Source organism: Pygoscelis adeliae, unplaced genomic scaffold, assembly GCF_000699105.1.
Source record: "Pygoscelis adeliae isolate BGI_AS28 unplaced genomic scaffold, ASM69910v1 Scaffold407, whole genome shotgun sequence".
Lineage (NCBI taxonomy): Eukaryota > Metazoa > Chordata > Aves > Sphenisciformes > Spheniscidae > Pygoscelis > Pygoscelis adeliae.
In genome coordinates, this window is record NW_008825251.1 from 955949 (window position 1) to 982615 (window position 26667).

At 48.5% G+C, this 26667-nt stretch overlaps 1 protein-coding gene across 3 annotated transcripts in view; it reads right to left on the reverse strand.

Moving 5' to 3' along the window:
• Positions 1 to 26667, reverse strand: part of DLGAP4 (discs, large (Drosophila) homolog-associated protein 4) — a 58286-nt gene that overhangs the window by 8022 nt on the left and 23597 nt on the right. Inside the window, exons 2-5 of one of the 3 annotated variants that reach the window (XM_009329337.1) lie at positions 4280 to 4483; positions 3670 to 4031; positions 2120 to 2211; positions 1260 to 1669 (exon numbers count right to left, since the gene is read on the reverse strand). In XM_009329337.1, coding sequence (XP_009327612.1) covers positions 1260 to 1650 — 391 coding nt within the window. In that variant the 5' untranslated portion in view covers positions 1651 to 1669; positions 2120 to 2211; positions 3670 to 4031; positions 4280 to 4483. Of the gene's footprint in view, positions 1 to 1259; positions 1670 to 2119; positions 2212 to 3669; positions 4032 to 4279; positions 4484 to 26667 lie in introns of those variants that run through there. The other 2 variants (XM_009329338.1, XM_009329339.1) reach the window with 2 other exon arrangements.

The window sequence follows — 26667 nt, forward strand, 5'->3', positions numbered from 1 at the left end:
TTGCTTTTTGCGGGTTTTGCCGCGGTTTTGCCGCCTCAGGAAGGGTCCCCCGGCGCGATCCTCCGCTTCGGAGCCCTTCGCCTCGGTGGCTTCGCTGAAATGGCAGGGACACTGGGTTTTAAACTGCCACCGCCCCTCTTGTCCCCAGATTGCTCTTAAGAGGTCACAGATGTGACACCACACTGGTCTTGGTGCCTCCTCTTGCCAGAGGCAAAACAAGGGCATTCCCTGAGGCAGGGAGAGCCCTGGCACTGCCTGTCCAGCTTGGCAGCCAGTGCAGCATCTTAGTGCAATAGGATTAGAGATTAGCTCCCCAGATTGCTCTTAAGAGGTCACAGATGTGACACCACACTGGTCTTGGTGCCTCCTCTTGCCAGAGGCAAAACAAGGGCATTCCCTGAGGCAGGGAGAGCCCTGGCACTGCCTGTCCAGCTTGGCAGCCAGTGCAGCATCTTAGTGCAATAGGATTAGAGATTAGCTCCCCCAAGCCGCAGCAGTGACAGTGACCTATAACTAAGTCTCACCATTATTTCACCTTTCTCAGGTGTCAAAAAAATAAAAATCAACCAGACTCAAAACAAAGATCCTGCCCTCTGCAGCCCAGTCACCCCCACTTCTGTCACTCTGTACACACCATAGGCATGATTTTCACTGCAAGAAGCACAGGTTTTGCCAACTCATTTGAAAATAATGAAACAAGCCCAATTGGGACTGAACCTAATAAAATCAAGTGGCCTTGTGTTCCCTGTGCACATGCTTTTGGTGTATTTAGTAGAAATTCAGTGAAGCTTTCCCATATGAAGAAACCTCCTCTTTGCTGTGAAAACAAGTCTACCAATTCCACAGATCGAACAAGCTCAGAAGCCACATTCATTCTGCCCCGCTGCCAACTCAGCTTTCACCTGCCCGCTTGAGTACAATGGGTTAGGCAGGGAGAAAGATTCCACAGCCTCTCTGAAAGCAATCCATTTAAGCTTTTAGCAGTTTTGAATGGTCAGAAGCTGCACCATCCCCTGAAACTCTTCTGTGCTGCATCGTAGTATTATTTCTTACCTTCATCTGCTAGAGGAAGTTACTTTATCCTTTCCAAAGAAAAAAATGTTCCTTGTCTCATACTCATCTTCAGGTTCTACCCTTACTCTGTGTGCTATCAGCAATTTAACTGCAGAAAGCTGATCCAATACTCAGTTACAACTCCTTCTTGAGGGAGGAGCTGCTAGGGTGCTCTAGCCTAGAGTCCGGAGGCTGACAACACCTACCTTCTTCAGAGAGATTGTTCTCTTTGGTCTCCTGGTCCATCTGGCGGCACCAGCCTTCTAACCGCTCTGTTTCTGCCTGCAGCAGCTTCAGAAACCAGTACCCATCCCGCCGGCAGGCTCCTGGCTGCGTGGGTTCTGACGGTGAGGTGGAGGACGTCTCAAGCCAGGGGTCAGGAGGAGGGAGAGAAGAAGGCTCCAGGGCTGGGTCACTGTTTTCTCCATAGGAGAGGTTTCTCTTAATCTGTGAGGGCTTGGCTGGTTGCCTGGTAGCGGCATCAACACCAACGGAGTTGTTGTGTTGGGGGCACTCAGCGAGGCTTCTCTCAGATGATTTACAGCTAGAGTTATTAAGTTCCTGTGTGTCAGAGTCTGTGTCCTGTTTGGAGGACATGCTGCGAGAGTGGCTGTTTCTAGAGAGATCAAAAGCAGATTAAATAGGAGAACTCAGCCTGGCTGGCCTCACACACTGACAGTGAAATGCATTTGTTTATTATGCCTGCAGCTGAGCCTCACCCTGCCCGCCCTGCCCCTCCTCACACACAAACACACACCACACATTCAGACAGACAAAATTATAAGGTTGCCTGCTTACTGCAATAGGCCGTTCAGACAAGAGGACTGACGCACATCTATAATTACATCTTGTACTTTTTTTTTAAAATTTCAAACTCCCATTGATTTGGCTGTTTACAGAACAAGTGCTTTTTGCAGCGGGTGTGTGCTATAGAGGAAGAGCTCTCCATGGGCCCCCATTCAACACCACTCATATTGGAACAACGAAGGGGAGAAGGTCTAAGCGAAAGTGGGGGAAGCACAATTTAAAAGAAAGGAAACTACAAAAGCTTGCGTCTTTCACTTACCGCCACTCGTCCTCTACCTGTACCCCGATGGACTGGAATTTGGTGGCTGGTGGAGGAGGCTCCTCTTTTGCCACTGGCTGAAGGCAGTCAACCTTATTAAACAAAAAAAAAATACAGACAAAAACAGACACAAGAACTTGCTGCTGGAATTCACATTAGTAGACCAGGAGTGCTGCACACACACACAGCATGCTGACACCACATGCCAACTGGAGGGCTGTCTTAGGAGATGCACAAGGCTACCGCTCAGGTCTGCCTTCACTTGAGCATCAGGACTGTATCCTGCCAGGCTGCTGCCAGGCATCTACTCTAAGAGCACTCAGCTCTGCCATCCACCGCTGTTTGCATGGTTGTGGCGTGCTGGGGAAGGGCTGTGTCCCCCTGAGGGTGCAGCTGCATGTGTGGCATCTGACACTGGCAAAGACCAAGAGATTCAAGAGAGGGCAGTGATCTGATTAAGACTGACAGCAAAGCCCAGCTTCCTCTCTCCCAGGGATTGACACCCTCCATAGCTCTGGATAAGAGGGTTAGAAGGTTTTATGAAGGAAATCCAGGCCCTGGGGCAGGTGGCTTGGGAACCAGCTCAGAAAAGAAAGACGAGAGGAAGGCAATCAGCCTCTCCAATAGAAGTTCTCTTGCCTTGCTGCCCTTTCAGCATGTGTTTTGCCCCACTAGCCCTGCAGAAAAGCCTTCGCTATCACATGTACCTAACTGGCCAGCTAGCCTTACTGTAAAGCCAACGGAGAACTTATTCAGCGCACACACACACACACACGTGGTGGCTCAAAGCCCAGCTCCTGCATTTGCACTTGCCCAAGTGCTCAAATTCCTATCTGCAGGTAATAGCCTGCAGCACTGAACCAGCACTTTGGGACAGAACAAGTGCTCACAGCAGCCAGCCATCTGTAACTGGGAAATCTGTCCACAAGAAGCACCTACAATTGCAGATGAATTAAGTTTTGCTGAATGAAGCATGGATTGATGCTCCTCAATGGGTTCTCATTTGACTATATAATCAACAGCTCATTTCCATCGATTTCCACAGAGTTAAATGCTTCCAGCAAGAGAAGCAGCAACCTGCTGGGAACAGTGGACAGCAAGGAATTGCTCCCTCCTGCTTACAGCCCTGGGACCATTTTGTGCTGCAGCAGCCCATACTACATGGATGCCAAGTAGAAGGGCCCAACTCTCAGAAGAAAGTTGTCCCTAGAACCATGACGGACAAGGAACAGATTGATGTTAAGTAATACATAGTACAGAGCACAGGCATAGTAGCAGCAAAAGGCCTCTTTAGAGGGACTCACCCAGTCCCACTGCTTTATGAAACATTTTAATTTTGTACTAGAAGAACTTAGTCCTTTCTGGTCTGTTACGGAAAGCTTCTGCTGTATTTCACCCTTGAGAACACAGGAAGTTAGTTTGACAAGGCAGTTAGTTTCTATTGCTATTCTAAGTGAGTTCAGATGCACACCTGGCCACACAAAATGCACATGCTAAATGGATGGGTTAAGGACATTCCTTAGGACAAAGGAGAACAAACTATTCCATACTTGTATTCCTATAGACGACAGCTTTCTTTTGGGGATATTCTCCACTTTAGGCTCTTCACTAGTCAGAGTCCCTTTGTCACTTTTCAAAGTTGCATTTTTCTGGGGTAACTCTGGAGTCTCTCTTGCTGGAGTCACGATGCTTCCCCTCGTGACACTGGGTGTCCTGGTGCTGTCCAAGCTGTCCGACGAATTGCTGAGTCCTGACTGGCTGGTGACCTCACTCTTGTGGTCCTGGCTGTCCAGGTAGGTGTCCTGCGCCGATTCAGTGCTGCTCTGCACAGTGACAGAGATGAACGGCTTTGATGTGGTCCGAGGTGGGACAGGAGGTGGAGTCTTTTTATATGCCACTAGGCATGATGAACCTGCAGTAATGGAGGTGGGAAGAACGGAGAACGCAAGAGACAGATTGGGGGGAGAGAGAGATACAGTAAAGAGAAAGAAAAAGCAGGTCAGTCACAACATCCAAGAGGAGCCTCCAAGAAGAAGCTGGAGGCAGAAATGCAGTAACAGCCTACAGCCAGCAGCTCACACTGGGTAACCCAAACCAAAGCATAAGGGGAAGCGGAAGGCAGAGCCAGAGCTAGCTTGCAAAAGAAGTCAAAAGGAATACCATGATGTGTGAAAGGCTGGAAATGAAGAAGTATAGAAAAGCCTCCCAAGAATGCTACAGGGTTTGGCAGGTGTAAGCCTCCACGTTGGGGAAATTTTCTTTGGCTAAGCCCTATGTTTTAGTGTCCTAGTACAGCCAAGTGTCTCAGCTCTTTGTCCCATCAGTTGATAAGTTTCAGTGTCTGGACCAGGGTGGTATTTTTTCCTATAAAAACGGAAAGAAGCCATAAAGTTTGTTAGAAGCTGATGGTAGGAACAAACATTTGTGAAGTACCTTAAAAATCTAGCTGCCACGCATTAGAGGAAAATACATCATCTGGATGCAACAGCCCAAGAGTGGCGAGGCTGCTGCTGCTCCATGTCCCCAGATCCAACCAGCAGTGAGGCTGAAGATGTGTTCCCAGCAGGCACACAGAGCACACATATCTACTACATGTATGTATATATACGTGGCTGGCCACACAGATCACAGAAGAGCACCCACATGAACATGGACAGCAGCAATGACCTCATCCTGCTCCTGTCTCTGGCTTGACAGGATGGAAGTCCATTAGAGAAAAATGTATGTACAAGGTGGATCCTGCAGCAGCTGCGCTTAGGCACTCAGTCTGCCCAGTTCCTGGCCCCTGGACATACAAGCCCCTGAGGCCAAAGTCCTACTCTAGTTGCTGTCCAGACAGGACAGACTGTGCTGGGCAGGGCATGGCCAGACAAGCGCACTGACCAGCCACCTACCTACACACAACTGAGCCCTTTTATCCCCTTACCCCTATATTCCCCACTCTTGTTCCTCCCCAAATCACCAAAACCCCTTTCTTGTCCCACCTTTGGTTCCTCTCCTAAATATCCCATTAAATCCTGTGCAATCCCGAACTGCTTTTCCCCTGCACCCCATAATGCATCCCAGCCCTTGGCAGCAACCTCCTTAGTCCGAAAGGTGATCTGGAGAGCTGCTCCCCAGGGCTCACAGTGATGGGTGTCACACCTGGACACTGGGGCCGAGGCTCTGCTGGAACAACCCCATGAGGGGTCTGGACAGGGTGTTCAGCGCTCGGGGGTCCTTTTCTTGGGGTCCCCCCTGCCATTGTGTGTACCTACTCTGGGCTTGTGCAGATGGGCCTGTGATGGGCTGATGGCCTCTGGGATGGACCTGGGAGTAGCCCAGCAGGGTATGATTTGGGCTCCCCCTCCTGCTATTGTCTCTGACCCCCTTCACAGGTGGGCAGAGGAGCTTTATCACATGTAACACTGCCCCACTCCAAGGCATTACCAGAGAGGCTCATACCATCCTCTCTCCTTGCACAGCACTGCCCAGCCACCTGTTTCACCTCCTGGGAGGACCACGCTCCTGGAATGGGAAACTTAGTGCTGCTGCCAGGTTCCTCCCAAGGGGCTTGTAGGTCTGTGTGGCTGCAGTGTGCTGAGCCCTACAGTCCCACTCCCCTGGAAGGGAGCTGCAGGATCAGGGCTGCTGCAGGTTTCAGGGTAACCCTGTGCTGTCCAGGCAGTGCCTGCAGGGATTACCCTTCTCTTGCCTTGGTGTCTCGGTGGTGGTACACAGCTGTGCTTTGGTCCTGCAGGCTGGGTAGGGAGCTTTGCTGCTCCAGGTTGTGAGCAGATCAGCTCCATCACCACCCTGGATCATGGAAGGCCAGGTCAGCCTAGCCAAACTGTACCTTACCTATCAAAAGGAAACGGGTCCCTGATCCTGGACTTGGTGAGTTAGCGTGTTACTGAGGCGTGTTTACAGGGCAGTCCCCTTCCCACATCGTCAATGACAAACCGAGCGTCCCTGTGTAAGTCACTACTTTGTACTCAATGGTGTGGGAAGCTCCGGTGGTGGCAGGGCTGTCACTCTTCTTGGTTTCTGCTCCAACCCATAGTCCTTGGTTTCCAGCAAAGGGGTTCTGTCCTTCAAATTGAAACCCCATGCACCATCCTGTTCCATGCACACCTTTCCCCTAGCCCTTGACATGCAGATGTTGACAAGATATCAGCACAGACCCATACACCTCCCAGGTCACCCAACCAACAATACAGATGGGCTGTACAAACCCAAACCCAGTTTCTAATTGTTTTCCTAGTGCAGCTCTGATGACTGCAGGGGCTGTCATTTCCTTGGGTTCCCTGCTCCAACCCATATTCCCTGATCTCAGTAAAGTTTTGCACCTCAAATTGCAAGCTCCCACCTCCCACTACACTGCCCAGTCTCATACGTAACCTCCCCAAAACCTGCTGACACAGTGATAGATATATATGCAGATATAGACACAGGCCATTTTCATTAAACAATACAGATAGACTTTTAACTTTACCATTTCCATCTCCAAAGTAGTCACCAGCATATTAACAGATTTAGTACCAGATTAGTATCAGTCCTCTCTATCAGGAATCCTTTGAATACTTGGGGACCACGAGGGCAGGCAGAGGTACCTGCTGCTTCCCAATATTACCTTCTACCTCCAAACTGCACTGCCTGCATGCCCGGGGAGCTCACAACAGGGCACTTGACAGATGTTTTGATCTTTCGGGGCAATTGGACACAACCAGTTCTGGCTCAGCCCATCACAGGGTGCCTTCTGTTCTCTGCACAGTTTTAGCACAACTAACTGAGAAGTGTCAAATGAACCTGATCCGAATGGATTACAGGTATGGGAAGGGGTGTTTCAGGTGACATGAGCCTCCTCATAACTCCTTTTCCTCCCCAGACAGGTCCTTCTGCCTGCAGCGGAGGTTGACCACACTTGCAGGGCTCCCAGGAGGGGTGTCCCAGCTGCCTCAATCTCCAATAGGGTCAGAGCTGGTCCCAAGCAGCATCCCTGGGAGCCCAGCCATATTCCCTGCGGGGAAATCGCACAGCTACACCATGTGCCTTATTGACAGTATTTACACATGCCTATATTTACACATCCCAATATTTACCATATTAACAGCTAAAGTTGCACTTCAGCCCTCCAGTACACACCAAGTCCAGCACAAATTGAGCAGCATCCTGATGGCCGCAAGAGTGGAACCTATCCTGACTGCTCACCCCAGCCCTTATACCACCTTTTGACACGTGGCCCACGCAGCTGCAAGAGGGACTTGCAGCAAGGAACCACATAGCTGAAAAATAACCAGGACAGGCTGCTATGTCTGGGGACTAGGTTATTCTTCAGCTTGATCAGTCTCTAGCACTGGCACATGCTGTGTAAACCACTTAGGGTAGCCTGAGCCCACAGCTGCTGTGTCTCCAGCCAGGACAGGAACTTATTATGCACTTTAAAAACCACCTACAATAATTTCCTAAAAGGTCAGATGCAAGTGCTTCAACTTGTCAAACGTACATGCCGAAACACAGCTACACACATCCTTTACCCAACACTTATTTGGTCATGTAAATAGTGATGAACTTGCAGTGCAGTTGCATGCTAACAGATGACTAAAAGGCCACTGGCCTTCACTTGCTACCCGGCAGTCCCACTTCACCACCTTTCCCATGTAGAGTGGAAGCCCCTACACTCAGGACAGCAGCAGGACCTGCTGCAGATGCTCAGGCAGCACCAGCTCAGAAGTGTTTAGCATCTCCAAGCAAGTCAAGCTCACCACTGGGATACCTCTTTCAGAGGTACCAGATTAGATGGCACCACTCATGCAAGCACAGGTTGAACTGCATCCCAGAGCTGACCTTTGCCCACAGGTGTTGCTTTACAAGATCTGGTTCATTGTGCAAATGTACAAACTGCCGGCACAGCAGGAGACATGGAGGTGCTAAAGCACCAGTCACTGCACAATTGCTCCCTCTCTTTCCCCATGTTCTCTGCTGGACATCACCAAAAGCCTCCTTAGGTGTGCTGTAGATCTGATCAAGTTAAAACTTGCCTTGTTTACCTGCTCTGCCCTTACAGCAGAAATCTTGACTACACCTACCCAACACAGAGCACAGCATTCCTCACGTGCGCACAGCTACGAAAGCTTTGCCCCATCACAGGAAACTCCCCTGGCTGTACAGCTGAACGGCCTCTTGGGTGCATACTGAAATAGTTCATCTGCCACCAACACCTGCTCGTGCAGGACACTGCCGCTGAAGACGGAGGAAAAAGTTCAACCCTAGACATACACTAGAGAGCACGAGAGCGGCCTGTGTCTTTGGCTGCTCAGGCACTTGTCACTGCCCTCCGGAGCAAAGCCACACAGGCACATGCTGCCAGAGGTGCAGGCGGCCACAGCCCTGCCAGCTGCAGAGAAGGAAGCCATTGAGCAGCCCATGGATGAGGAGTGCCCACACAGTCAGTCTGCCGGGGTTGTCTGACCAGAGAGCACCACCTTAAATAGCTACAGCAATTTCTAGGCCAAGTCTTACACCCAGTCTTGTACAGCCCATCCCAACAGAGCAGTGTGTAGGAGCAGCCTGAACAGAGCAATCACAGAAGTACCCCTTGATAAGCTTGATACACCACCAAAACACAGTACACTCATGCTGCCTTGCATTACCGTACCAGCGGGCTACAGGAACTATTATTAGGACAAGCAAGGGCCACCCAGATTGGCAGTGGAGAAAGCCTGTCCCTATGGCCCTCCAATTAAATACCTTGTCTCCTCACTCCACAAGGCCTCTGTTCTTCCCCAGGGAGAGTGTCCAGCCCTAGCGCACCAGCTGCCTGGGGTCCCCTGCCACCACACAGTGAGCCTCTGTGACACCGTCAGGCTTGGAGCTGAACCGATGGGAGGGGCGTGGTGGTTTTGCTGGCATGTTTAGCAGGAGCACAGATCAAGTTTCCCAGCTGCTGTTTACACCCACAGGGCTGTAATGTAATTGGGGAAAGTAAATCAATTGCTATCTGATATCAAACACCGAAGCCAGGCAAAACAAGGGGAGGGCAGCACATCAGCACAGAAAGGCAGCAGTTTCCTGGGGAAGATCAGTGGTGTTGAGGGTCAATAAGCTAGATCCAAATTCATCCTTCCACCTACCAACAGACAGTATGAATGCTGTTTGTGCTGCTCTATACACAGGGAGAAACTGCAGCATCCCCTTGTCTTGTTCCTGGGGATCCCTTCATGCCATCCAGCTCAGCTGAAGAGCATCACAGATTTTACTAGAAGGGAATCACATAGTACCAACAAAAAAATGCCCATTAATGTACATGTGGTCAAAGGGTTGACTACACAAGCTGTAAAAACAAATCTATGGCTCTAAGAAACATTGCAAATGAAAAACAAAGATCAGGAGCCTTGAAGAACTGGGCACACTTTGATTAGTGCAATTGCAAATTAACTCCACTGAAGCCCTCTGCAACCATAGAACAGGGACTTCTGGCTGTGCAGCAAACCCCAAAACCACACCTTACCTAAAATGGGTTTTGAAAGCAAAAGTCGGAGTAAGCCCATATAGAACCGTCTGCCCTTCTCCCTCAATGCAACTCTGAACTAAGTTCCAGCGTTTCTTGCATCTGTGGGAAGAGACAAGACATTGAGGAAGCCAAAAGCATCCTGATACTTCTGTAGGAGAGATGTTACTGGACCAACTGAGCAGGCAGCATGCCCTCATGGCTCAGAGGTCAATCCCACCAGTTAGGAGTGTTTGAGTTGCTGACTTACCCCCTCCAAAGGGCTACAGCTCAACAGGGTTTGAATCTGCTCTTGAGTTACTGCAGGTCATAGCCTATTATATTTTAAAGTCGGCTTGTGCTATAATGTGGAACTACAATCCACATAGGCACTGGAGCAGGTACACATCTTATTCTGCAGCACCATCAACTATGTTTGCTTGTGAACATCAGCCACGCTCCAAAAAGGTGTGGAAGAACACGAAAATGTGGAAGTTTTGCTTAAGCTTCCAGCTTTGCAGCACTAGGCTCTTCCTGCTCATAAGGATCTTCTCAGGCTTAGTTAAGCAAGCTGTTAGAATTCACAACTGTACTGTGGATGATTGATTTTTGGGGGAGGGCTGTCTGTTCATAGTCTTCCTTGTGTAATTATTTTTAGAAAGCAGCATGTTTCCAAATTAGCATCTTCCACAATGACATTACCTGCCACAGGTGTTGCTTTACAAGATCTGGTTCATTGTGCAAATGTACAAACTGCCGGCACAGCAGGAGACATGGAGGTGCTAAAGCACCAGTCACTGCACAATTGCTCCCTCTCTTTCCCCATGTTCTCTGCTGGACATCACCAAAAGCCTCCTTAGGTGTGCTGTAGATCTGATCAAGTTAAAACTTGCCTTGTTTACCTGCTCTGCCCTTACAGCAGAAATCTTGACTACACCTACCCAGATCGGAGTGCGCACAGCTACGAAAGCTTTGCCCCATCACAGGAAACTCCCCTGGCTGTACAGCTGAACGGCCTCTTGGGTGCATACTGAAATAGTTCATCTGCCACCAACACCTGCTCGTGCAGGACACTGCCGCTGAAGACGGAGGAAAAAGTTCAACCCTAGACATACACTAGAGAGCACGAGAGCGGCCTGTGTCTTTGGCTGCTCAGGCACTTGTCACTGCCCTCCGGAGCAAAGCCACACAGGCACATGCTGCCAGAGGTGCAGGCGGCCACAGCCCCGCCAGAGGAAGCCATTGAGCAGCCCATGGATGAGGAGTGCCCACACAGTCAGTCTGCCGGGGTTGTCTGACCAGAGAGCACCACCTTAAATAGCTCCAGCTATATCTAAAGTCTTACACCCAGTCTTGTACAGCCCATCCCAACAGAGCAGTGTGTAGGAGCAGCCTGAACAGAGCAATCACAGAAGTACCCCTTGATAAGCTTGATACACCACCAAAACACAGTACACTCATGCTGCCTTGCATTACCGTACCAGCGGGCTACAGGAACTATTATTAGGACAAGCAAGGGCCACCCAGATTGGCAGTGGAGAAAGCCTGTCCCTATGGCCCTCCAATTAAATACCTTGTCTCCTCACTCCACAAGGCCTCTGTTCTTCCCCAGGGAGAGTGTCCAGCCCTAGCGCACCAGCTGCCTGGGGTCCCCTGCCACCACACAGTGAGCCTCTGTGACACCGTCAGGCTTGGAGCTGAACCGATGGGAGGGGCGTGGTGGTTTTGCTGGCATGTTTAGCAGGAGCACAGATCAAGTTTCCCAGCTGCTGTTTACACCCACAGGGCTGTAATGTAATTGGGGAAAGTAAATCAATTGCTATCTGATATCAAACACCGAAGCCAGGCAAAACAAGGGGAGGGCAGCACATCAGCACAGAAAGGCAGCAGTTTCCTGGGGAAGATCAGTGGTGTTGAGGGTCAATAAGCTAGATCCAAATTCATCCTTCCACCTACCAACAGACAGTATGAATGCTGTTTGTGCTGCTCTATACACAGGGAGAAACTGCAGCATCCCCTTGTCTTGTTCCTGGGGATCCCTTCATGCCATCCAGCTCAGCTGAAGAGCATCACAGATTTTACTAGAAGGGAATCACATAGTACCAACAAAAAAATGCCCATTAATGTACATGTGGTCAAAGGGTTGACTACACAAGCTGTAAAAACAAATCTATGGCTCTAAGAAACATTGCAAATGAAAAACAAAGATCAGGAGCCTTGAAGAACTGGGCACACTTTGATTAGTGCAATTGCAAATTAACTCCACTGAAGCCCTCTGCAACCATAGAACAGGGACTTCTGGCTGTGCAGCAAACCCCAAAACCACACCTTACCTAAAATGGGTTTTGAAAGCAAAAGTCGGAGTAAGCCCATATAGAACCGTCTGCCCTTCTCCCTCAATGCAACTCTGAACTAAGTTCCAGCGTTTCTTGCATCTGTGGGAAGAGACAAGACATTGAGGAAGCCAAAAGCATCCTGATACTTCTGTAGGAGAGATGTTACTGGACCAACTGAGCAGGCAGCATGCCCTCATGGCTCAGAGGTCAATCCCACCAGTTAGGAGTGTTTGAGTTGCTGACTTACCCCCTCCAAAGGGCTACAGCTCAACAGGGTTTGAATCTGCTCTTGAGTTACTGCAGGTCATAGCCTATTATATTTTAAAGTCGGCTTGTGCTATAATGTGGAACTACAATCCACATAGGCACTGGAGCAGGTACACATCTTATTCTGCAGCACCATCAACTATGTTTGCTTGTGAACATCAGCCACGCTCCAAAAAGGTGCGGAAGAACACGAAAATGTGGAAGTTTTGCTTAAGCTTCCAGCTTTGCAGCACTAGGCTCTTCCTGCTCATAAGGATCTTCTCAGGCTTAGTTAAGCAAGCTGTTAGAATTCACAACTGTACTGTGGATGATTGATTTTTGGGGGAGGGCTGTCTGTTCATAGTCTTCCTTGTGTAATTATTTTTAGAAAGCAGCATGTTTCCAAATTAGCATCTTCCACAATGACATTACCTGCTGCTCTCAGGGGCTTGGGCAATACCCACTGATCTAGCTCCAGGCAGAAGAGCTGTGTTTTCAGAGCCTTAGCCTGGTGAGCCCTCCTAACCCCCAAACCAGTTGGGCACGCTGTGATCCTCTCCCTCTCCTTCCAGAGAACCAGGCATTTGCTTCTTAAAGACTAAACGTAAGAGTCAAAAGAATATTAAATCCAGCACTGCCTTAAGAGGCCCCTGTTCAAACACCACCAGGCTGTACTTACCTGCTCAGTACCTGGCAGCACCACCAAGATCATAGCCAAGGTATTTGGTTTTAAATTTAAATATCATAATTGCCCTCAAGTGTGTGTCTAGCATGAAGTGCCCAGTTATTTTGTTGCTATTGCTGATTCAATACAGCCTGATGATATTTCTAACCATTCCAGTGACTTCAAGGACCTATTCAAGCCATCCTCATTTTTGTTAAATTATCTCAAAGGCTCCAAGCCACAGTCAGTTGTGAAGACAAGTTAGATTGCCCTCAAACATATTAGCAGGGCTCAGACTGTTATCACTTTCCTGCTCCGTGCATACCCCCTTTCTCCATGGGAAGATCCAAAGAAACGACCTCAGTTCCTCGTGCATAAAGCAACGTGCTCTGAAATAATCTCTCCTACCACAAGACAAGCTCATTTGTCTTTTAAATGAAACAACCCCATAATCTTGCAGCAAATGAGAACCACCATCAGTTGCATTATTCCCTCACAGATTTTGGTCAAATGTCTTTGGGCTTGTGTTTGCCACAGGGTCTCACAGATGGAAGGAGTTGCCTTTAGAGGCAGTTTTCAATAGCAAAGGGAACTGGAACGGCTGCATTCCAAGCAGCCTGACCTCTGATTTTCATCAGCTCACAGAACACTTCAAGGTTGAAACTATAATGCTCTGCAGGATGTTTTATTTGTAGAGAGTCCAAGTAAAAACAATCCCCAGTTACAATTGCTACTGAAGACAATACAGATCTTTATTGATTTTATGGTTCACAGCAATCATTTCAGACCTTATTTTTCTGCTAAAACAAAATGTTTCTAGCCTTTATGGCCATGGCCGCAGCACGCAGGCCTCCTTGAATCTGTATTTGGCCTGTATAGAAACTGTTTGAGTGTTCTGCAGATTGAAGGTCAAGATACCTGCATTGGTTAGAGGCACAGATGAGAAACCTACCCAAATTTTATTAGTCAACAGGAAAATATTTCCATCTAGACAAGATGGGGATCCATGGGAAGATGCCATCTCTTGCTCTGAATGAGTGACTCTTTAGAGTGCTGAAGAAATTTAAAAAAGTCTTACACTGGTTAAACAAAACCACACTCCTGGAAAGCAAAGCTAAGTGACTGCATTCATTTAAAGAGACTGTTTATGGAAATGCTATAAATACCTCCTCCCTCAGTGTTTTCCCTTCGTAAATCTTAGTAGTACTGATCTTTGAAAAAAGAAAAAATCTCACCTTGATACTACATAGAGGAAAACAGGTGCCCAACAGAGAAATATGTTGCTGGCCATGACTAAGCTGGGGAGTCAGGGATGAGCTGTGGACTCTCCTGCCAGCCCTCACTCCACCAAGCTGCAGTCTAAACCCCCAACAGCAGCAGCATCCTGGAGTGAGCAGTTCACCCACCTTACAGTCCAAGCTGTGCGCCGCCTCCGTGGAGGCTGAACATGCCTATAGAGACCTACAGAGTGACCAGCCCAGCAAAGCCCTTCTGAAGATCTCAGATAATCAAGAGGAACATTGTTAGCACCTCACCAGCTCCCCACAGCCCTCAGCTTTGCTTATTGTACCTGCTGTTTCCTTATAATCACAGAGCCGATACACAAGCCAGGCTGTGCTTGTAAGTCAGATGACAGAGCACGCTTCAGGTGCTCCTCCCAAGCAGCAGCACCAGGGAAAACCACCACCACCTCTGCATTACAGCCCTGCTTAAACCCAGCCACACAACAGCCTGGCTCCTGCCCAGACATCCAGATCACCTCAAGTATTTCTGAAGGAGGCCAGTGGAGAAATTCAAGCTCACATTCTCCTTGTTATTGGCCTACTCATCCTCAGCTTTTGGCCCCGGCACAGCTCAGTAGGTAGAGCAGCAAGCCCTGCAGCCTGCTTGGGCACGGCTGGAGTGACAGCTGCAACAAGGGGACCACTGCCACACCACTGCCTGCAGGCTGTTGCTTCTCCCACCAGGCAACCAGCTGAAGACAGACGCTTGCTTCCAGGATGGACAAGGCCTTGGGCTCTCTGCTCCCATCCCTTACCACAGGCAATGGGGCACACCCTCACACCGGCCCCCTGGACTCCCAGCCAGAAGCAAGAGCATCACAGCAACGTCAAGGAGCACACCAAAGAGGCCACACTGAGGAAGGTGGGTCTGCAGCAGAGACCAAAGAGAGATGAGGGGCAGCAGGCTCATCTCTCCCACTGAAGTAGCTTGGGGTCATATCCTGAAACCCCACCAAGCTCCAGCTGTTCCCACCAGCAGCTATGGAAGATGACCAGACCTCACTTGGAGTTGTACCCAAGTCACTTTTCCTGACCCAAACAGCTATGGGAAGTGGCTATTTCCACTTGAAGCACACAGCATTAACTCACTTGTGAGATAAGCACATAGAGGGGAGATGCCGTTACTAATGAGTACCATTCTTCCCACACAGGCACACTGGCTTCCTCTGGGAGCACCCACCATCCAACCCACATATATGCTTGACCCATACTCCAGCTCCCTGTTGGTACAGCCTGTACCAGGTTTGTAGACTACATTTCAGCTATCTGGCATTTCGCTGCAGAAAGAAGAAAAGAAATGACTTCTTAGCTTTAAGAGAAACACCTACTTCCCTAAAGCCCTACCACAATCCAGCCAGAGAAGCTAACACAGCTGCTGCCTCCTCACCAGTGAGCAGCAAGTGCTTCCATGTTTGCAAGGGCTACAGTATTAAACAGAGACCTCTGCAAATAAGTCTTGGCTTCCCAGCTGGGAAACCACTTGCAAGTGCCCATCAAGCAAGCACAGAGCCATTAAAGATTTGTCACCTGTTGCTCCTGTTCAGGTTCAGTACCCACCTTGGTCACAGCACTCTTGCAGATCTCTAAGGCTATGCTGGCAGGAGAGTATGTATGTATTCACCTATGTATTCATCTGCTACCTGTTATTAAGAAACAAGGGACTGCTCTGCATTTGCTTGACCACTGCCAAGTACAGTAAGTTCCTGCATATTACTGAAACAAAACAACTAGGCATACCTGCAGGAAAAGGACCTCCAACTCAAGGGAGCATCTCAAATATTACAGTCCAAGAGCCCCCCCATGCAAATACAGAAGCAAAGGGCTCTCCTTGAATACCAGCTGTGTGTTTTTAGACTAACAGTACAGCTTTTATCCAGAAATACACCACAAAATACTCTGTACAACTATTTGCATTCTCTGGTCACCCATGACTGAGATGCCTTTGGGGTGAACTGCGGCTTTACTTAACAGCATTGAGCAGCTATGCTGGGTGGACCAGGGACTGCACAGGGCAGACAAGAGGGCAAGGGTGGCAGTACTCTGCCACTCAGGACTGCACAAGATTTAACAGTCACTTCTGATTAGAGACCTAGCCCCTATACTTTGGGGGGGAGCAGAAGCATTTAACCAGTGAAGGAAAGGCTAAGAAGGTTGTGATCTCTTTATGAGGGACTTTGGATTTTTCAATGTACCAGAAGTTTAAGCTTCTTGGAGATGCTCTGATTCGGAATTCGTAGCAATGTCTGAGCAGAGAAATTATAATAAGCACTTATACACTGAAAACTATTACGCTGGGAAGGCAAGGCAGCTTGCTTTTTTTTTTAAAAAGCCACTTATAGAAGGTCACAAGCACATTTAAAAGCAGCATGAAGCATCAGATGACACCACCCAAGAATGCTGGGGTTTAAAAATATGGTTTCTTGCACTGCTGGCCTTCTGACCGATTTGGTCATCTCCCCCTTTCAGCACAGCCTGCTACAGCAGTTAGCCTTACAGTAAGGACACAACAGATGCTACAGAGAACACCAGCCACAGACACTCCCAAACCCATCTGCAACAACCATTACTGGGGCTTCTATTTGTAATAGAAGAAACATGGTAATTTCTCCCTACCCTCCCCCAAAGTAGTTTTCAGCACAGGTTTTAAAGCAAGTTGGAGCAGTGATAGGCAACTCCACCCTGCTCCACAAATGCACATCCAGCAAGCTGTCCATCTGTCCTGTGGAACTCAGCAGGCCTCCAATCCAGCTAGCACAGGGCAGTAGCTTAAGGGAGCTCCCCTCCTCGCCCCAGCCAATATGTAAATTCATTAACAAGAACCAAGATCCCAAAAACCAACTGTCCTGCCTCAAGAAAGGCAGGAGAAGAGAGAAGCCATGAGCATGGTCCCAGGAGAAGCATAACTACAGCTCTGACAGGGTGGGGGTACCTGATCCCCAGGGACAGGGCCCCTTGCCTCTCACCTGCTAGCTCATTGCCCATTTACTGGTGGCACACACATTTTTCCACAAAGGGGATGAAGTGAAGGGAATGGTCCATCAGCTCAGTGTGCCTTTGCTCTGTACTGGGAATCAGTTTGTGCTTATCCCCCCCCCATCAAGACCCTCACTAATGAGAGCTAATGCTTAATGAGCTTAGTACATCAAGAGATGTGGAACAGCACAGCTAAAGGGAACCAAGCCCACAGAACCCTGGGATCTCTCCTCATAATCCATGCTCCTGCAGTCTCCACCAAGACCAGGCTCTGAGGCCAGGGCCCTGCTCCAGAAATTAAACCATCACAGCAGCAGTCCCCCATGTGCCTCAGCACACTCCTATGCAGACGCACATGGGCTACCAGCACCTGTCCTGCCAGCTTGTCTTACACAGATTGGGCAGCAACAGAGACCCAACAGATTCCTTCTGCCATTGCATCTTGCCTTGGCCCCAGCAGACCCTGTTGACACAGCTACACCAGCACAACCAGGGCTGCAGAGCCACCAAACCAGCCAAGTCCACTTCCATGGGCCTATACAGGCAGGCTTGAAGACAGAGCTGTCTCCTCCCCATGACCATGCACAACCATTCCCCAGCCAAATCCCTGGCCACGCAGTACTCCTGTGGCACAGAACAGCGAGCAGAGCAGGCGGCAGCGGCTATAAGAGAAGTGCCAGCATAAGCCTAGCCCAATGGCAGGTCTTTACAGGTGTGGAGAGCTCTCTCAGTGGTAGGAGTCCAGCTTGGTTTTAAAGCCACACTCAGATATGCCATTTCTTCCTGTTTGCCTTTGTCCAGGGGATGCAGAAATAGCAGGCGAGCAAATCCAAGTAGGGGTATGAACAGTGCCAAGGAGTCCCCATACCAGGCTGACAGCAGACCCAGCAGGTCTGTTTACTACATGGCTGCACAGACAGCTCCCCCTGAGCCCCCTCCTTGCCTTGGGATCCTTTCATTCACACAGCACCACACTAGCTCTGACCCAGACATCAGTCATGGCAGGCACAGGGGGAGGAAGCAAGTCCCTGGCTGCAGCAGAGCAAGGATCTGTGGGAGGGGGCTGGCTGGGAGGAGCCTGAAGCCTGTCTGTGCATACAGCAACAGTCACAGGGAACCTGTGCTGCTGCTTTTCCTGCCCCTAGAGAAGGCAGGGAAACCCTACCGATACCCCGCCTGCACATCTGGGCCACACGTCAGCTAGTCCTCTCCAGAGGGTCATCAGGAAGGGGCTGAGCTCTGAACCATCCATGCCACAGGGGCAGAGGATTTCTAGAGAGCAGACATTTACATCAGACCCTGCCATCGGGACAGGCCACATGGATTTCCCTGCAGCCAGTGCCAGAACTCACATCTGACAAGAGAAAGTGAGACAATAGACTGGAGCACACACCACCTCACAGAGCCCACCCAGGGCACAACCTCTCCCTCCAGCACAGCTGGGGCAGCAGACCTGGTCTGCAGCTCAGCACACCACCACTCGCAGGGCTCCAGGAGATATGAGGACCACTTCAGTAGTATATGGACCGCAGCTTAGTGACCACGTATCAGCCAAAAGCTCCTCAGACAGTGAGATAAGCTGCACTGAAAGATGGTGCCACAACAGGAGAGCAACAACCCTTTCTGCTGATGCGCCGAAGCATGATCCACTTCATCCTCCCGATCCTGAGAGCTGTGCCTGCAGCAGTCTCAGCCAGGTGTGGCAAATAAAGCTCGCCTGGCAGCAGCAGCAGTCCCAGCACAAGGGATTGTCTACTGGACTTTGACCATGCAGTGGTTGTCAGTGCAGCAGCACACACGCACAGTGCTCAGGGTAGCTCTAACACCATCAGCCAGGAGATTAGAGAGACAAGACTGATCTGCTAGCCCAACAGGAGAAAGAAAAAGCAACTGAAGACATCTAGAGATCTGCATTCCAGAGTACGTTTCAGGTATAGCACTTATTGCAGGCCCCATTCCTCCTTGCTTTTAAATACATACTGTGGGGGTCTCGAAATAATGATTCCTTCAGTAAGGGGCTGGGGAGTACTGCCGACTGCACACTAAAGCTTTTTGTCCAGGCCAGTTTTGGCTCTGCAGCCCTGAGTGTCTGTATTAGAAAGGCCTTGTGAAGAGCAAGGACTGCACAGGACATCCAAGACCACAGATAACATGCAGAGAGGCAGTGAAGGGAGCACTGGTCTGAACCAGCTGCCACAGTATTACTGTCACACAACAGTGACCAGTCTGTACTCCTCTCCCTGTTTAATGCCACTCTTTCTGCAAGTTTTGCTTAGCATTACAGCAGCACACACAAATTTAGGGCATAAATGTGAACCAGACATGAATTAGCCAGTGCCACTAGGTTGCAGGCTGCTTCCCCTCTTCCTTCCTCACCAGGGGATGTTAACCTCCTGCTGCTCTGCAAAGCGGCAAACTGCACAGACCAGGGTTAGGCATTCAGAGGAGACACTAATATAAGGAATCACTGGGAATCCTCCATTTATCCACTACTATATCCACTTCTAAGTGCACTGAGGGTATTAGCGTTAATCTTCAAAGTGTTTAGGAAAGCTAGTTTAATTAGGCAGGTCTTATTAGTTTTTCTCCAAGCTAGCAGTTTCTAGAATATCCTGCAGAAGTAAGTTCCACCAGCTAATTATGCACTGCATGAAAAATCCTTTCCGTTTGCCATCACTTCACTTTATGCAATGCCACATCACTCAGAGGATGGCATATATAGATGCTTTTAACTCGCTTCTACAGTGGCAGAGAAGTCCAGGGAATCTTAACACACCTCCTCAAAGTCGCACCCAGTCAAAAAACACATGGCTAGAAACCATCCAGCACCACTTGGTAAACCAAGTCTGTTGTTGTCTATCTCAAAGCTCAACAACTCAGGCTTACTATTTTAGGATATGCTGACCGCTAAAGCACAAAATCAAGTCATTTCTCAAGCATTTGTTCACATGTCAAAGGAGACACATTGCAAGCTTTCAATGCACAGGCAATAAGCTGCATCTTGAGCACAAAATAAGTGCAACAACCCAACTGCTTGCCCTCTCAGAAAGGAGAATTTGTCCATCCAGCATGGTACAAACAGCACAGTTATTCTGCAGTACTTCCCCACATACCTCCCTTTCAGCTCAGTGACCACCCTCTAAGCCCCTCAGTAACCCATCTCACTTTTTGTCCAGGACCTTTTTACAGTTGCAGGAACACAAACAGCTCCAGTATAGCAGAATCACACCTAAAGCTTTTCGGCAACCAAGCTCACTGACACTAGTTTGGTCCACGGTGCTCAGGGAACAGCAGGAAGGTTTTGTAAAAACTGCACAGTTGCTGAGGCAATATTGGCATGGTCCCACCAACAGACAGTCGTGGAAGCAGTGTGGATGGGTTACCATTATTTTAAGTGTACCATTTAAACACTGTTCACAGAAGAGCTGGCCAAGAGGGTGCTGAAAACACTGATGGCAGCCAGCAACTTGTCAACACAGACTGTGATAACATGAACAGGGCTGCACTGGTGTCAGCAACAGCTGAGTTCCCCCTAGTATGAATGGGGCTCCTAGGGGATTGCTTCACCCCCAAGAACAGAAGCAGACAGCAATTCTCGAGCCTACCTAGAAGATCTAGAAATTGCCACCATTGCTGCTGAAAAACCTCAAGGCAAGAGAAGAATTAATTTCTCCATTGCTTTATTCAGCATCAAGATTTTCATCGCAGTTTTCAGTTACTGTATCCCAAATTTTACCTGATCCAGACAGGAAATTGCTGGCATCTGCTATTCTCACTTGCTCACAGGACGAGATTCCAGCTGTTGTAGGCAAGGGCAAGCATTCAGCAATGCCACCAGGAGCAGCAGAGGTGGTTTTGCCAGAACATTATGAAAAACCCTCCCCACACCCAGATGACTAGAAATTCTTTGTAAGCTAAAAACAAACCACACCCTGTACCCACAGGGCCTGAGAAAGCACATGTGTCAGCAGACCAGACAACAATGCAACACAGCCTCTGTGCAAGGGAGATGGGGAAGGCATCAGGCTGAACATACATCTCCCTGTGCTTACCCAGCCTATGAAAAAAAAATCTAACCCTTAGTCAAGACTGTCTTTCCGTTTGGACATTTGCTGTCAGGCAGCCAGCACCCAAGATTTACATCTTCAAAGATACAATTATCAAGAGGTTTTAATAGTCAGATTCAATTGAAACTATTTCCTCCCTTAAGTATGTACAAACCAAGATGTGGCAACATTATGTTAATACTGAAGAATCAAAGTCAAAATTGCTGAGAAACTTCTGTTTGCTGAGGCACAAGACAAGCTTTGCATGTTAGAGAAAGCTATTCCATATTCTAATTCACAATTTAACATGGCATTATTTATAAGATTACAAAAAATATCACATGTTCAAACACAGAAAAGGCTGTAGCAGGTTGCTCCCTCTCTTCATTAGCATTAAATTTGACAGTGGTTAGCTGTTGCACCAACCAGAACAGGCAACACTGCAAACCTCTTGTCTGATCTGAAGAGGCAAGGTAAGTCTTTAGAGTCAGAGCAGGCAATTAAGCAAATATTCCAACCTTCTAATCCTTTTGGGTAGGGTACTAGACAGCTTTCAAAAGCATAGCTGTTATCATTGCTTGGATTTCTGAATGCTCCCATATGAACTAACCTATGCATACAGCAAAGCCGAGCTGACTTTCTTCTTTCTCACTGGCTAGGCACAGAGAGGTATGTGGAGAAACGGTAACATACGTCCCCAGTGATGCTGCTCACACTGTTCTCCCAGAGGCCAAGAGTCCCCAGCTTTGATTTCTTAAGAATTTCAAATATCACAAGCACTTTCAGAACAATGGTCCCTTCTCCCATCCTCCCAAGGGAGGGGGTAGCTGGAGTAAACCCGGCACTTTCTGGAATACTTCATTTCGGGAATCAAGCAGGCCATTTGACAAAGGAGCCACTGTGCAGGCTCCAGCTCTGAAATGAAAGAGCACAACAAATCCCAGGCGTGAACTGGGAGTCTTCTCCAAGCACATCTGAGGGTCTAATATCTGTGACCTAAATAGCTTCAAGCCACCAACAAGTCTTCATCTTTACAGTTCAGTTTGCTTTAGTAAAAGGCTCCAAAACACCAAGTTCCTGGTTCACAGTCCTGAAGAGTCCCTGTAATCTTTCAAGCCAAGAGCCCAGACCACCACTTTTCAGCCACAAATATGGGTAGCAGAAGGTCTGGATTCATGCATGCAGTACCTGTTCGCCCACACGCATGTTCATCTGGTCCTCCAGCCTGCAGAACCTGCCATAAAGGTACTTTGAAGATCTAAGACTATTAACTAGAAAAGGGACACAAGGGAGAGGCTAGTGAAGAGCCCTACCACATCCATTTAACACATTCAGTTTCTAGGCAACAGAACTAAAGGCACTGCCTTAGTTATGCTGTTCTCATGCCATTTTGTCTGCCATGGCACTCTCAGGACCTACTCCTTTCTGTCCTGCTGTCTTGAATTTGGTGTGTGACATGATGACTCCCTGGCCTTCCAAGAAGGGTTAACAGTAAAACAGTCTCCAGAAAAAGTATTAAAAGTCACTGGAGCATCCCCTGCTGCTTTCAGGAACCTGCTCAGCTGCGGAACAGACTATTTTCCTGCCTTGAAAGCTATGTGCCAGAAGACTTCTTTGCTTCGTTTCCCACCTTGCTTATATTTATTCCTGTTTCCAAATGAGTGATCTCCTCTCCCTCCACTCCTTTCAACTTAGCAGTTGTGTAGCTCCAGCTACAAAACAAACACCATCCAAATCAAACTCAGAAATCCTAGGGTTGTTCTGCAGGATATTCCAAAAAGATTCCTCCCAGGACTCCACCTGTCAACAAGCAGATGAAGCAGAGCTTTCAGCACTGGCACTTTCGTTTTTTCCCCGATCTGTTGCACAACACTAAATGGAAGAGGTTAGTCTGACAGGGTGGGAAGGAGGTAACAACCACTGATTTAGAGTGGCTTGAGGAAGGTGATGAGAATGATCGAGTCAGACTGTTTTGAAGTTATTCCAGCAAGAGACAGTTTACCAGAGGTGTTTTTGGAAGAACCCACTCCTTGCTGAAGCACAGCTATCTGACCTTCCTGAAAAACAGCGTTCACTTGATCTCCCAGAGCTGGATGAGCCTCCAGGAGAGACTGCTGAAAGACACCACCCCAGCTATTCTTTAGTCCATAGAGTTATAAACGTGTCATGAGCAGGCTTTCATGGTGGCTCGTTTAGCAGCGGAGAATGGCCTTGAAAGAAGCCTGTCCACAACGCTGCCTTTTCCTGTTCATCTTCAGCTTTCCCTCCTAGCACATACAACAGTGTCACAGGGCTGTCTCAGGCATCTGCACTCATAGCAGGCAGCACAAAGATCAGTGGGGTTTTTTTGATTGCAACCCCCTGTTCCAAACAAGCACAGAACCGTTTTGTCAGTTATAGAGTAACCTAAACAGTAACTAAAGTGGTGCCATGGAAAAAATGCAGGATCTGCTGGGCTCTTAGTTTGACAGAAAACATCAGTCAAGTACCAAAACTAATGTAACAGCTACAGTGGGAACAGCCCTGCTTCTCGTATCAGCAGCTTACCAAGTCTTAAGTTCTGGAAAGGAAATTATGGGGCTTTTTGCTAGAGATCTTCAGAGTCACAGTCCTACCAGACACCTGTGCTACCAATCCTTTGGAGAACATGATCAGAGGTTTCAGCAAGCAGGTGTCAGGACTATTGCTAACCATGTCTCTACCCATCTCTTCCCTTTTCCACCCACCCCCTTGCCCAAAGTCCAAGCATTCAGGCAGCCGTTACAGCACAGAGGTAAAGACAACTCTAAAGCATACAGGCCAAGAAGTTCTTCCTGCAAGGGCAGGATGGAGCGAACAAGTTAAACAAACTGCTCCTTACAGAGACTTCCTCACACAACCAAGGACGAAATGGTCTTTGAGAGAACCAGCTCAGACTTTCCAAATAGCTCCTGGGAATAAGAAGCCGACCTCACAGCAGTGTTCAGAGGTGGCCTGACCTTGCTCCCACGCATACACCAAGGCAAGTATGCTTTCACCAGCACTTAGTGAAAAATCCCACCTCTACATTTCTCTGAAAATCCCAGCCAAACCAGACACTTTGAAGATTGCCCAAGGCTGGAGTATTTCTCCACTTGGCCATCTCCCCATACTTGGCCAGGGAACAATTTTGGGCTTGGAACAAATTACTGCATTCAAGCAGCCACTCCTTGTCATGCCAGTTGTCCAACACCAAGACCGGCTGTAGGATGAAATTCATAGTAACGGCAGCTTACCCTTCCAAATGAACCGCCAATCTTCCGATGCAGTGCTTTCCAGGGCAGTCACCAACCCAGCCTTTGCCGTGTTTAGCTCAAAGGGATTGCTGAGAGGATAGCTACACGGGCTACCCACTACAGATGGACACCATGTCAGCTACTTGAGGGTTAGTCAAGCAAGTGCTTTCACCATAAGTTGCCTTGCAAAACAAGAACCACCAGACAAAAATAACCAAACTGTGATCATGTAGACACAAACCTAAAGCAGCACTTAATTTGTGGGGCACAGTAAGTTTGGGGTCAAGGACAGCTTATGCAGCAGGTCTCCAGCTATCTGCTCCAGTGGTTCATTTGCCAGAAGGACCCTCCATCAGTTAGAGGAAGATAGTATGGCAAGATACACCAGAAAACAGTGCTTCTAAGAGAGGGACACAACTGGGAGGGAGACTGCTCTGCCCTTGTCACTTCAGTCTGAACCGCAGAACTGCATCCAAGCACAGACTCTCAGCACATATGCACTGCAGTGGTCCCAGCATCACCTGTAAGGGGACAGTGCACTTGCGTGGCTCGGGGCCACTCCTGATGTCCGTGATACCAGACTGGGAAACAAACCAATCCAATCCCTTCTACTTTTTCCTAGAAAGCACTTTCAAGAAAACATTCGGGTTGTTTATGTACCAGAGCCACACTTTCAGAGGAAGAGATACCCCAGTCAAGTTTCTTGGATCTAGGCCATGCCAGAAGAGTTAAGACAGACACACTAGATACTGATTGAAGATACTTCATAATCATAGTAAGCAACTAAACACCACAGAGGTCCATCCCTCAGGAGAAGAAAGGTGGTCTGAAGTCTCAGCCAGGGTTTAGATGAAGGTCAGTGGAATGGCATGACTCTACCAGAGGTCTCCTCTGTACGGCTTCTGGCAGCCAGACAGGACAAACACTGTGTACTTTCTGTCAGCAAGAGAATGGTACAGCAGGGAGAGGTGCTGTCAAGAAGCTGAAAAAAGGGAACACTGAAACTACTCCCATTACAGTACAGGTTAATGGAGACCTAGAGTGCACACTGCAGAAATTAATTTTCTTCCTCAATATACCTAAAGGAACGACTATGTTCTTAGCTCTGTCACTATACAACAGCAAGAAAAAAGTCTCTGTTATCCCCTAACAGCCTTTCAAAGGCCAAAACCAACCAGAAGTGCTTTTCAAGATAAATTAATGGTCCTGTGGCAAGTGAAGAGGCAGGACACCACCACATAGCTGCCTTTAATTTTCAATCTGGTTTCTATTGTCTTCCAATCACACAAACCTGGTGAAGAGCTGGAAGCTCTCCTGCTTTCCAGTCAGAGTTCCAGCTCCGACTGTACGTTAACTCCCAGAGGGGGCTGGTATGTTCCCAGAAATGAGCGGGGCCCAAAAGGCTGCTGCCTTGCAGCAACCCACACACAGCTTGCTGCCTCAGGGCCTGCTCCCCCACACACTGCCTGCAGGGCTGCTGCTCTGCCTGCTCCAACAAGCATCTGAGCACCCAGCTGCACAAGGATTATCCTCTTGCTGACTTCCAGAGAGGCAAGCAAAGAGTGGCTAGGACAGCCCTTCCTACACAAGTGACCATCCCCCACTTGCCAGGGCTAACATCTTCAGCATGATCATCAGACCAAGAATGAATCCAATCTTCAGACAGGGATGTAAAGCTGCTATGTTTCTATTACTGTCCCAGACATCTAGAAGACATAGGATGCCTATGAGATGACAGCAGAAAAGCTTCATACCAACAAGCCAAAGTCCTGAGATGGTGAAAACAACTTTGCGTTAAAGCCGTGATAGGAAAAAAAGTCCAACCCCCTTTCAGCAACAGATTCAGTTCTTCTATTTTTCTAGCTGTAACCAAGATGCACAGTACAGCTGAGGAAACAAAACAGTAACAAGATATTTTGGATACCATTCTGTAAACAGATGCATGGCCAGTTATCTGTGGGAATATTAATATGAGTAGGCTCAGAGGGAGCAGTAGAGCACTTGCAGGGTTATTTAACTGCAAGCTTTGAGCAGCTTGCATCATCTCCATCAGTAAGTTTCCACAAGTCTGCAATGTCAGCAGCTTATGCTGCAAGACACCTGGAAGAATTTGTGAAGTGCCATCTCCCTTGGGTACCACGGGACTGTCCCCTCCTACTCTAGCCACTAACAGATACAACCATGAGGACAGTTAGAGGAGGTATTTCGACAGCTAACTGTTAATTACATTAATTGACAAGAGATCTGACTCAACTGCTGTAGAGCCTGGTGCAAGCTG